Genomic DNA, 13,512 nt, shown 5'->3' with positions numbered 1-13,512 from the left:
TATCTCCAAAGACCACAGCAGTGAGGATACCAAATAAGGGAAAGGCATCACAGGAGCAGCGGTAGCCATTTCTATGCACCTCAGTTGTTTCTAAGTGGTTGTTCCTTGTACTAAAAATTTTCATTCAACATAATTCATTAACACTGAAGCAAAGTCAATATGGATTGCCAGGGATAGAGCAAAGGTCTTACTTTAAATTGCGCCTCCAATGTAACATTATACAGGATTCTACCTTTGCCTAATAAAGTGTGTGCTTATTTCAGGCTTTGCACAAATATCTTCAAGTCCAGCATTCAAAACACACATGTAGAGGCACAATTCTAAATCTGTAGCAGTGGTTCTCATTCCAGCTGCATATCAGATCACTACCTGTTCAAGATTTCCAGGCCCCATCCCAAAGATTCTGATTCAGAAGGTCTGGGTTAGATGTGGGCAATCTGTGGGTTTTAATAAGTCAACTTATTAATAAGGGCATTCCAGTCAACTTTCAGAATCACTGTTCTGTGGTTTCTGCAATGCTATTACCTGTGTCCTGAGTTCCCTGGACATCTCATAATCTGTACTTTTTGATACTAAGATGTCTCACATGTTTTTTGGAAGGGGATAGTATTTATTAATAAGAACTAGCTGGAGTCCTCAGACAACAAAAAGGAGCTGGAGTGAGTGCAATCAATAGGTGATTAGAGGACAGAGGATGCAGGGTGTTGGTCATGAGAGGGCAGCATGCTGGACATTGCCAGGAATTATTTACCTCCATCTTTAATTAATTAACCACAAGTATTTCTCAACTCTCCTTTAGTAGTATTTAAAGCCCATTCACTCCTAAAGGAATTTTTTAAAAAAAGCTACAGGGCATGGAGCTCTCTCATCCCCACTGTCACCCAATTCTGATGGGCCCACCCCATATGGAGTATAACCGGGCTTTCCAGTCTTGGCACCCCACACACACACACCCAACCAGTCTGAGTATCTCTGGTCTACATTGACTATATAAAAGCCTATACAGCTCTTTATATAATCTACATGGTACAAACAGAGAGGCAGACCAACAAATCTAAGAAAACAAGCTGTGTATGTATTGTACATGTTATAAACAAACAATTTTTTGAAAACAGAGACATTAATAAAACTTATTAATTGAATCAGGACACATCAAAGTGGAATTACAGACACTTTTTTAATGACAACAGATGATAAATTTATACAAATTACAGGCTAGAATATAATGAATACAAAATCCATCCAGATAACGGTTACAAAAGCATCATTTACAAAAGTAAATCTGATTCAAGTGGCTAAAGAATGCACGCCCCCATTTTGATAATTACAAACGGCTTAAAATGCAGCACATCTAAATCCTCCCCCTAGTCAGTGCACTACTCAATACTACATCATATTCAATGACTCTAGTGATTTAAAGATTCTAACACTTTTAGCATCGACATCAAGAGACATCTCGTAACAGGTTCACTATGCAAAACTCAAATGAGAATGTGTGAACGTTCTTTGCAAACCGTAAGGTGCTGTGCAGATGTTGTTAGCTATTGCTATTATTACTGTTCAATGAGATTTCACTGAACATGGGAAAAAGGAAGACTACTTTGTGTAACTGACAAATATGACTTATAGAACATCTTAAAAGGAATGCAGATATTACTTTGAAGGACACGTAGCAATAACACAGGCAAGAAAAGTGTGGCCAGGAGTGATGTCAAGGAATTCCCAACTATTTTAAGGAATATATAAAAGGGTTAAGCTATTCATAGATTATGTGTAATATTTATTTATTGTTAGGTTCCCAAAGTCCCTGAAAATAATGTTTTTTAAGGTTACTCTTTCCCCCTGAAAAAGGAAAAAAGGAATCTTGTCCACTTATTAATGTACTACCTCAGCCCAGCTCTTATAAAAATTATCTTAAACATAGGAGTACAGTCTGAATTAATAGCTGTACTATTCTGGTGGACAACACAGGGTGCTTGACAGCAGAGAAACCTGCCACTAACCTAAGACAAGTGATAAATTCTGTGCCATAGCTGAACCATTTATCAAATGGGCCTAACAATAGTTTACAACTTCACGTGAGTATAAATTAAACAATAAACACAAACTTGTCTAAGACAAAAACTACACACTAGATAGGTTTAAAACAGGATAGATTTAAAACAGGATTTAAATCCTTTGTTTCATGTACCTCAGGTTTAATCTTTCTTTGGGTATAACTTACTCCTTGGGTATTCTTACTATATATATAAAATTTATATGAAAATGGAAAATAAATACCAAACAAGTCAATTAGTTGCTTCTTTTGGCAAAACCAATGAGATACATGTGATGAAAACATTCTAATCACTACAAGGTATTTGTTAGATTCCCATGAGACACAGGGACTCTTTAATGACAGGTTTAAGTTTCTTCACTAACAACTCAAAACCAAATTCTACCGTTATATGTGAAATGGTATCCATTTGAAGACCTAATGACATCAGATGCATTCTATAGCAGACTTTTCATTTTTCAGCACAACAGGGAAAAAGGATTAAATTCTGGGAGGCAAAATGGGAGGTGAGAAAGGTAACATGTTACAGTAAATAGGGTTAAATCAGTAGCTTGGACGGATACTTCAAGTTACACTTCCTAATTGAGGTTATTCTTACAATCAGTTTTCAAACAATAGTGAACATATTCCTACCTTAAAACATTTATAAGGGCTCATCTGTCGCTTTCATTTCTATACATTTTGAAGTACATACACTGTGCAAGAGGAAATAAGTGAGGCATCTTGAAAAATATATCTATCTGTCAAATACTGTATGTTATTTACCATAGTTAAGAACACCAGCAAACAAGTGAGCTTACAGTTTTAAAACCTAGGAAAAAACTGCTTTGAAAACAAGCCTATTTTGAAATAATCCTAAATATCAACCTAGCATTAAATTTTAACTTTCAAACACTTGGTACTATTTCCAAGAGGAAATTACAACTGCTTCTGCATGTATCCCTGGTTTAAATACTGCTGAAAATATCCATATCATTACCTATTCAGCAAGTATCTGAAACCAAACAAAATAATCCAACACTGGACATTAATATTTTACAAATAGCACTAAGATCCCAAAAGTACAAGAAACACCTTGGCATTATATAAAAAGAAATTAGGTGGACAATTCTAAATCCAACAGGGCACCTTAAGAGGGGATCATCTAGAAATCTATCACACAATATTTCAGACTCAACATTATACCAAAGTTGTAGTCTTTATCAAACAAACCACCTTTTACATTTAAAATAACTACTTAAAGACATTTAAACTGTAGACAACATTTAACTATAAGCAAGAATTAAAAACAGTCCTATAATAATCATCCTGATTTTTTTTCTCAACAATTAAATAAATACAAATGTCTACTTGACTTTTAGGCCTAATCATCTCTCTATTCCTTTAGTCCAGTTCCACAATATAAAAAATAATAAAGGTGAACAAAAAAATCAGTAATGGCAAACACTTCAGCAAGGGCCATTGTATTAGAATTATCAGTAACAGGAAATTTGAATTTTAAAGGAGTAAATTTTTAGTGTGTATCAAACTAACATTAGAAATGGCTTTCAAAGATGCATACATGATATAAACCAAAATAGTGGCTATCTTCAGGTGGCAACATTATGGGGAATTTTAATTTTCTTCCTGTTTGATTATGTAATTTTATAGTTTTTTAAAAAGAACATATATTATGGTTTTATAATTAAAAAAACAAATATTTGTAGGGGGTAGTGTTTTTAGATTACACAAATAGTGCCAGATGGCTAGAAAGAACACAGACTAAGTATACTCACATAAAATCAGGGGTTTTTAATTTTTCCATCAGAAAGGGCCTCAAAAATTACCTATCTCTGTGTGTGTGTGTGTGTGTGTGTGTATAAAACTTAGCTCTGACTTAAAAAGACCACTAGACCAGAAATCCCAAGGAGAATACTTCTTGGGTGATAAAAATAATCCATTTTTAAGATTGTTTATACTCCCAACATATGCAAAAATGAACACATTTAAATGTATACACTATCATACACACCATAATAAAAAAAAAACTGTAGGAAAAAACATTGTAAATGGAGCTTCCCCAAACCTTGTAATTGAAGCCTAACTTCAATGTTGAATGAGGGAGCAAAGCATATCATTAAAAAGTTGGCCTGAAAAGCATAAAGCTGGCCTGCAAGGGGACTTTAAGAAGCAGGCTGAGTGCCCCGAGCAGCAAGCTCTTTGCTTTGCTCTCTAGATCCTTCAGTAAATCAAAGTCTTTTTACATGAATGGGTGTGATTTAGCCAAGTGTTCCCATAAAATAATGTAATGAAAGATTTCTACTGACTAGGGATTACACTTTATGTGAAATTCCTTAGTGACATTCAGATTAATTCCAGTGTCCACAATTTAAGCGACTTTCCATAGAAATTAAAACCCTAAACCCAAGGACCTGGTATTTTCATGATAGCTAGGGAAAGTGTGCCAGCATAAAATGAAGTTTAGATTTGCTTCACTGTGTACATATTAATATAGTCAGAGGAGCAAAACCCAAAAGCAACTATCAGTCAAAATGCTATAAAACATTTTTTGTTGTAAGATAATTAAATTCTTTCCAGAATGATGTGTAACTAATATATTCATTTGTAACTAATTTAACTTTTCCAAATTCTCATTTGCAAATGAGACTCACACAGTTAAAATCAATTATACAAACTATTGTATTAGAAGGATCAAAATTTACACTACTCAAATGTGACTCCTTAAGGCCTTTTCAACTTTATCAAATCATCAGTGTCCCCCACCCTCAGCATTTACCATTTTAAAAAGATCAATTTAATGCTATCAAAAGGTGATGTTCACTTTAATCCTGTTTGCCTTCACGCCACTGTCGTGAGCCTTCATTCCAAGCCACGTACACAAAGAGGGCCAGCACCACATGGACTGCAACCACTGCAACGATAGCAGCGTAAAAATAGCTGTCCCTATTGGACATCCCAAGGGCGCCTATCAAGACAAAAAAACAGTTTCCATTTTATTCCAAAATTTACCAAAGAACAAAAAAACAAAGCATAATAATTTTTGTTAGCTGTATATTTCTTAAACTAGTCAGGCAATTAAAAAGTAATATTTTGGAAATGAACTAAGTATTCATTACAAGATCTGAGTATCTTCTATATACTAAGAACGTTATTTTAAACAAAACCATAATTATAACTTCATCTAAGGACTTTAACAACAAAAAGGGACTTCATTTTCTTTTCCTTCCATTATATGACACTAAAAGTCCATTCCCCCAAATTCCTCCTCCCATGTCAGCCAACCCCTGCTCTCAAAGAGATACTAAGAGAAAGAGAAAGAATCTACAAGCTATTTCACAGAAAACCATAAACAAATAAGATGTCAAGCTGAAACAAATGATGGAAAAGCTCATTTCATAAAGGCTCATTATGAGCAATGTGACTTTTGAAAAGCAAAACAGACAAAAGAAAAAAAATTAAGAATGCCCAGTTTACAGATATAGAGAGGTCATAAAAGCACAAAACCTTTAATTGGTAAGGAGAAAATGTCTTGTTTTATGGGTCTAGGATTACCTTCAAATATATAAGATTTAGTTGTGAAATATAACCCAATAGGAACAGTGATCATTAAAGCTGTGAAGAACAGCAGCGTCTTCAGGGTAGATGCTAATGAACTTTCATTTCTGGAATAAAGTAAACAAAGATAAAATCAGAACCAGCATAGCCACAGGCAAACACTCTTAGGTTCCTAACACTATAAACTGCCACAGATGCTGGATAACGTGCCCCCTGGAAGCAGAGGTCAAAGGAGGAAGATCAGAGGCAGGGAGTCATAATCCAAAGATCCTCCAGATCCTGTTGTGGGCAGTTGGAATTTGTTCAGCTGAAACATGGGGAATATATCACCATCTTTGAGAGACCCATTCAAATCCAGTGTGAGAGACAGCGTCACAGCATTCCCATAAGCAGACAAGCTGAGCCAACATGCTGGGTGGAAGAACGAATCTGGTGCCCCAGATGTTAGAATCCGAGCTTTGGTCCAAGGAAACAGCGGCCGCACTGGTCCTAGAGCCGACCAGGCACCAGACACTGGACCAATGGGGAAGACCTGCAGATTAACCAACGCGCCTTTCCCCGTTGGAATCCGGGCTCTGTCAAGGGAAGCCTCCAACACCATCCACGGAGCTTCTGGCAGCGGATGCCTCCGCTCCGTTAGCATGGCCGGGAGGAGACCAACCTGGCCAGCGGGAGAACCAGTGCACCCCTCCCACTGGAACTGGAGCTTCTGTCACCAGGAAAAAATAGAGCTAGAAGCAATACTCCCACACACATTTTACAAGGCCAGCATCACGTTCATACCTAAGCCAAAGACACAGCAAGAAAACTATAGGCCAGTCTCTCTGATGAATATTGGTGCAACAATCATCAATAAAATACTTTCAAACTGAATTCAACAACACATCAAAAAGATTATATATTATGACCAAGTGGGATTTATCCCTGGCATACAAGGCTTGTTTTACCTATGCAAATTAATGTGATACATCACATTAATAGAATGAAAGATAAAAAACACATGATCATCTCATTTAATACAGAAAAAGCATTTGACAAAGTTCAGCATTCTTTCCTGATAAAAACTCCTAACCGTTTACACATAAAGGTAGGTTTGTCAACATAATAACAGCCCCTTATGAAAAACCCACAGCTAATGTCATATTCAATGGGAAACAATGGAAAGCTTTTCCACCAAGATCTGGTAGAAGGCAGAGATACTCACTCTCACCATTTCTATTCAACATAGTACTAGAAGCAATAACAAGATAAATGAGACAAGAAAAAAAATAAAAGGCATCCAAATTGGGAAGGAAGAAGTAAAATTATCTGTATTTGCATCACACTTCCTGATTTAAAATCATATTATAAAGTTATAGTAATCAAACTGTATGGTATTGGCATAAAAACGCATACCAGTGAAACAGAGAGCCCAGAAATAAATGCAAACATGTATGGTTAACTCATTTTTGACAAGGGTACCAAGAGGACACAATGGGGAAAGGATAGTTTCTTCAAAAAATGGTGCAGGGAAAATTGGATCTCTACATACAAAAGACTGAAATTGGACTCTTATCTTACACCACACACAAAAATCAACTCAAAATGGATAAAATAACTATAACATAAAGACAAAGTTTTAAGGCATAAAACTAGAAAAGAACATAAGGGGAAAGCTCCTTCACACTGAGGTTGGCAATGATTTTTTTCAGTATCACAACAAAAGCTCAGGCTACAAAAGCAAAAATAAGTAAATGGGACTGCATTAAACTAAAAAGCTTTTGCACAGCAAAAGAAACAGTCAACCATATGAAAAGGCAAATTACAGACTAGAAAAAAATATTTGCAAACCACCCATCTGATCCCCAGATTAATTCAACAGCAGAAAAAACACTCAATTAAAGAATGGGCAAAGCACCTAAGAAGGCATTTCTCCAAAGACATAAAAATGGCCAAGAGATATACAAAAAGGTGCTCAACATTACTAATCATCAGGGAAACTATGAGATACTACCCCACACCTGGTAGGATGGCTATTATCAAAGAGATCACAAATGTTGGTGAGGGTGTGGAGAAAGAGGAACCCGACTACACTGAGAGTGGGAATATAGATTGGTGCAGCCATTATGGAAAACAGTACGGAGGTTCCTAAAGATACATCCCAGCAATCCCTTTTCTGGGTATATACCCAAAGGAAATGAGACCACCATCTCATAAAGATAATCTGTGCTTCCATGTTCACTGAACCCATTATTCACAATAGCCAAGATATGGAAACCTAAGTGTTTCCACAAAATAAAAAAACTGTGATATGTATATATACAGTGAAATATTATTTGGCCTTAAAAAAGGACACCTGCCATTTGCCACAACATGGATGGACCTGGAGGATATTATGCTAAATGAAACAAGCCAGACACAGAAAGACAAATACTGCATGATCTCAATTATATGTGGAATCTAAAAAAAAAAAAAAAAAAGCAAATATACAGGAATAGAGAACCATGGGGAGGAGGAGAAGGAAATGGGGAGAAGTAGGGTCAAAGGGTACAAAGTAGCAGATATGTAAGATGAACAAGTTTAGAGTTCTAACATACAACAAGAGGACTATAGGTAATAAAATTGTATTGTATTAGGGATTTTTGTTACATAAGTAGATTTAACTGCTCTAGTCACACACACACACACACACACACACTCGCGTACACACATACACAACTATGTGAGATGATCGATGTTAATCTGCTTTACTATCTATATGTATTCCATAACATCATGTTGTGAATTTCAAATATACACAATAAAATTTATTTTTAAAAAGACTTGTACAATGCCCCCCCCACAAACACTGGATAGGACATGTAACATATTAGATATAACTAACCACATCTGTTTTTTGATTACATGTCTTGCACATGTGTGAGTAATGAAATGCTTATTAGTGTAAAAACAAGTTCTAATATTTTCACTTGGTACATGAATCTTTTAACATATCTCACTTATTACTGAGCTATAAAACTCTCATCTAATATACAAAATCTCCCTTAAGCGGTTTCCTCATAGTAAATTTTTAGAGGAATTTATTGTGTAATCTTCATGAAGAATGTGATTGTATGCAGTAAAGGATCTACAAAAAATACAAAAACAGTCACTATTTGGCCACCTCTTTTGTGGACCCTAAAGAAAAACACTTGACCTATGGTGTTTCTATGGTGAGTAAAAGTATGCAACTTTAGGTATGCAACTTTCAGATTATCTAACTTGACAGATGAACAAAGTTTGGAGAATCTAGAGAAAGGGAAGGTTAACTGATTATTTTGTTTTTTAGATTATCTCTTTTGCATATCTGGCCTGGCTTTTAAAAAGTTTATTATTGAAAAGATGATATAACACCATAAAATGTTTTAAATTAAACAAAATCACTTGCAATCCCACCACCCCAACATAACCTTTTCTACATGTTAATTTCTAGCTCCAAGGCAATCTATACACAGCATACCTTAACAATTTGTAGCTGACCTTCAATTTCATCTCACTTCTCTCTTTACCTCAAACTTCAAAAATCTGACTACTTTCCTCATTACTATGTGATTTCATTACTATGGAACTAAGTACAAAGTCAAAATTAAGTGAACAAACTTTTAAAAACTAGCAAACTTCCTCTAATGTTTATAGGACATATTTTTTCCTTGGCTTCCAGGCACAGCAGCTGTTGGTTCTGCTGGCACAAGGCAGCTTGGGTAGAATCAGTGGTTTATTCCAAAATAAAGTAACTGATGTTATTCAATTGATTTCTTCCACGTATCTCTGATTGGGTGTTACTGAGCAGACTTGTTAGAAATGAGGAATGAGAAAGGCCAGAATTAAAGTTGTCCTCATACAAAGGAAAAAGTTCAAGATGAACCTTACTGTGCCCCCACTCATAATACCTCCTAGAATTTCCCCACTTCATACAAACTTCTGCAGCAAACATTGAGCAGATAGAGCCTACCACATTCCCTTTTGTGGCAAACAAAACTTAAAACAGAATTCTTTCTTTCACTGCCAAGATTTCATTGCATATTACATTAGGAAACTAGAATCAGTCTAGGAGGGCTATAGTGTATTCTAAGTGTATCTAATAAAAATATTTGTTGGTATCTTCATAAGTGAATAGTAATTTTTTTTAAAAAAAAACACACTGACATTGTGGGGGAGAAAAAAAGATCACACGTCTCCAAAAATCACCGGTTTTGGAGTCAGTGAGTTTGCTCAAATGCCAGCTTCAATGCTTACTAATTTTGTGGTCTAATTCTGTGATCTTGGGCAAGTCACTTACCCTGAATCAATAAAATCAGGAAACTAAGCAGTTAGAGAAATTAAGAATTAAGATAATATATGTAAAGCACCTACACTAAGCCTGGCACATAGTAGATCTCAATGAATGTTAAGGTAACTCCCTCACTACTCTGTTGCCTGCTCAGGTGAGTCAGAGCCACCTGCCCTCTCACAGATTCCTTTTGCTCAGCCACCAGGCCCCATCCTACTGACTAATTCACCAAGTGAAGCAGTTCCACACCAGGGGACTATTCCTTTACATTCATTCATTCATACAACAGACTTTTATTAAGCCCCAATCATGCAGGCCCCATAGAGAACAGGAGATGGAGGCCAGGTTTCTGTCCTCAGAAAGCTCACCCTGCAATGGGGAGATTGCAGACAGCAAGATCACAATATAAACGACAGCTGAGAGGAAGTGCTAGGATAGGAGCATGAGCTGAAGGCCCACTGACCTATCCCCCATGACCCCGGATTCCTTTTTCCCAAGTGAAAGGTCAGGTCGGGGCCGGGCGTACAGACGCCGCAGGCCCCAATCCGCTTTCCCTCTCCCCCACCCCGCAGCCGGACTCCACGCCCACCCTCTTCAGCTAGGGCCTTCCCTCATGCCCCGCTCCAGGCTGGAGCCAGCCCGCTTCGCGGACTGGGCCCCGCTCAGGGCTACCTGAACTCAGGCGGCTGCAGCGCGTTCAGCGCCGCTTTATCTAGGCGTTCCATGGGGTCGCCGGGCCGGCAGCAGGCGCTCGGCGGCGGGCTGGACTCGGCGGCCGCGCTCAGTAGGCCGGGCGGGCTACAGTTCGAGACGCACCGCGCCGGAAGTGCCGGTGAGCGCCGGGAGGCGGGCCGCAGTACGCAGGCGCGGCACAGCGCGGCGACGCAGAGCAGAGGCCCGCGCAAGCGCGGGTGCCGGGTGAACACTCACGTGACTTACCGGCGGGGGCTCCGCGGCGTGCGCCCTGCCAGGAGCTGCCTGTGCTCGAGGAGCAGGCCGGGCGAGCAGCCCAGCCATTCCACGTTGAGCCGGGACTTGCCGCGCAACATAGTTCTGCTGGCCGGGCAGCGTAGCCGCCGCCCCCTGAACTCGCTTGAGCCTCTCTTGTCTTCGTCTGGGTCCCCGTCGCCGAGCTGGGGCTGCGAGGGTACCCAAGCAGATGAGCGGTGAGGAAGGACTACCGGGCAGACGGCAGTGGTGCTAGGCAACTGAGCAGATTACGACGACAACAAGAACACAAAAAAGCAATGCACGTTATTCCACCAGTAAACAAATGCCTCATTAATTACTGCCCGCAGTGGAAGGCAGTCCAGCCGTTGGAAGCTGGGAGGAGTTAGTGTAACACTCACCCAATTCCATAAAATTACAGAATGTCAGAGTTGAAAAAGCCCTTGCTGAGAGTGACTGTTCCAGGCCCGTTGCCGGTGACCCCAACTTCCACTTAAAAGTTAAAAACATATTTTGCAGCTGCTCAAAAAGCCGCCAATGAGACAACAGGGACTCAAATAGTAAGGACAGATGGGCCTCCGGGGCCTGCGCAATCTGAGAGAGGTATAAATGAAAAGGGTGCGTAAGCCTGGGGCCAGGCTTGACAAAATTAGGTTGCCACTGGCTGCTAATAAGAGGACAGCCCTTACATGGTCAACGCCTGGAAAGGGCCACTGACCACACATCTATTTTCTGCACCACAAGGATACAAAGACCACTTCTGAAATCATGACTAAACCAGCAGCTTAGAGCCGTGGAAAGGGCAATGGACTGGGCAGCAGGAAGCCTGGGTTTTAGTTCAAACTTAATAATCCCTCTCTGGACTTCATTAGGTGAGTAAGAACCACCTAATATAAGAACTAGAGGCAGAACTAGAGAGAATCAATCTAGCTCTGGGGTAGGCAGACAGACTGTGGCCGGCCAACCAAATACATACAGCCTGCCACCTGTTTATTTACAGCCTGTGAGCTAAGAATGTTTTTTCCAATTTTAAATGGTTGAAAAAGTCAAAAGAATAATACCTCATGACACAGGAAAATTATATGAAATTCAAATTTCAATGTCCATAAGTAAAATTTTGGAAACCAGCCATGCTCGTTGGTTTGTATTATCCACAAGGCAGCATTGAGTAGTTGTGACAGAGGTACTGCTCTGTAAAGTCCAAAATGTTTACCATCTGGCTCTTTCACAGGAAAAGTTTGTGGACCCCTGCTCTAGCTAATCAACCCACAATGGGGTCTTTGAACCACTAGGGACCCATAAATGTAGTAATGGTGGTTCTGAGGACAATCTTTAATATTTTTGAAAACCTAATGAATGTGTTTACTTGTATAAGGCATCTAAAGCTACTTAAAACATCACCTTTCTTTGATTTTGACATAAATTATATCACAATGAGTTTATCCTGGTTATCTCATAGGAAAATATTGTATACAGATTATTACTAAAATAAAATAAGCCATAGTATATTTGGTATGCTAAATATTTTAAAACAGAATGAACATGAGAAAAGGGATCTTTGCTTTGTGACTTCATGTATCCCCAGAGTCTAGTATATAGTAGACACTCAATAAATATTTGTTAAATAAATGAATTGGCTCCATGAGAGGACAAAGAGCAAAAGAGTTCTTGGTGGTGAAAAGATTGGGAACCACTTAGAGCATTGTATTAGTTTGCTGGGGCTGCCATAACAAAGCAGCACAAACTAAGTGACTTAAACAACAGAAGTTAATCATCTCTCAGTTCTGGAGGCTAGAAGTCTGAGATTAAGGTGTCCCCAGGGTTGGTTCCTTCTGAAGGCTGGGAGGAAAGGATCTGTTCCAGGCCTCTCCCCTAGCTTCTGGTGGTTTGCTGACAATTTTTGGTATTCCTTGGATTATAGAAGCATTAACCTGATCTCTGCATTTCTCTTCAAATGGCCTTCTTCCCACATCTGTATCTGTGTCCAAATTTCCCCTTTTTATAAGGACACCAGTCATGCTGCATCAGGCGCCTACCCTACTCCTGTATGACCTTATTTTAACTAACTACATCTGCAATAATGCTATTTCCAAATAAAGTCACAGTCTGAGGAGCTAGGGGTTAGGACTTTAGCATATGAATTTGGGGGCTGGGTGGGGACCCACAATTCAAACCCATAGCAGTAGTCTAAACTCCTTGTTGTATAAATGAGGAAACTGTGGCCCAGAGAGAGCAAGGGACTTGTTGGAAGTCACACATCTATCTCATGGGGCCTAGCTCGACTCCTGACTCCCAGGCCAGCACTTTTACACTGTCATATTAACAGCCTGTATAGCAGTTGTATGAAAACTCAAACAGGAACCATTCATAAATGAGATTTGATGTGTGGCAAAATGCCATACATCTAATCTAATTCACCTATTAGTGTGTTTTTTTTAATAAACTGAAGCTCTTATTCCTCTTTTTCTTGCTGACTTACACATTTTACCAACATTCACTGTGCACACACTGAGGTAGAGAGAGAACTATTAGCATAAACTCAGAATCTCTAAGAGAAGGAAAGAATTTAGCCCGCACTCTTCCCCCTCAACAAAGCCCTGAAACCTCCTACCTGCAGCAGCTGCTCAAGAATTAGAGGCAAGTGGAGCCCAAACAGAGCCATTGC

The 13,512-nt window shown here is 39.0% G+C and overlaps 1 protein-coding gene across 1 annotated transcript; it reads right to left on the bottom strand.

Moving 5' to 3' along the window:
• Positions 1-1,158: 1,158 nt before the first annotated feature.
• Positions 1,159-10,739, bottom strand: VMA21 (vacuolar ATPase assembly factor VMA21). The gene is made up of 3 exons (XM_045537946.1): positions 10,572-10,739; positions 5,609-5,718; positions 1,159-5,021 (listed from the first exon to the last, which is right to left on the bottom strand). The coding sequence occupies exons 1-3, from the start codon at positions 10,622-10,624 to the stop codon at positions 4,879-4,881; spliced, it is 306 nt and encodes a 101-aa protein (XP_045393902.1). The 5' UTR covers positions 10,625-10,739; the 3' UTR covers positions 1,159-4,878.
• Between the last annotated feature and the right edge of the window lie 2,773 nt (positions 10,740-13,512).

This window comes from Lemur catta, chromosome X (genome assembly GCF_020740605.2).
Source record: "Lemur catta isolate mLemCat1 chromosome X, mLemCat1.pri, whole genome shotgun sequence".
NCBI classification, from domain to species: Eukaryota; Metazoa; Chordata; class Mammalia; order Primates; family Lemuridae; genus Lemur; species Lemur catta.
Note: the sequence above shows the minus strand (reverse complement) of the source record. Positions and strands in the feature narration are given on the sequence as shown.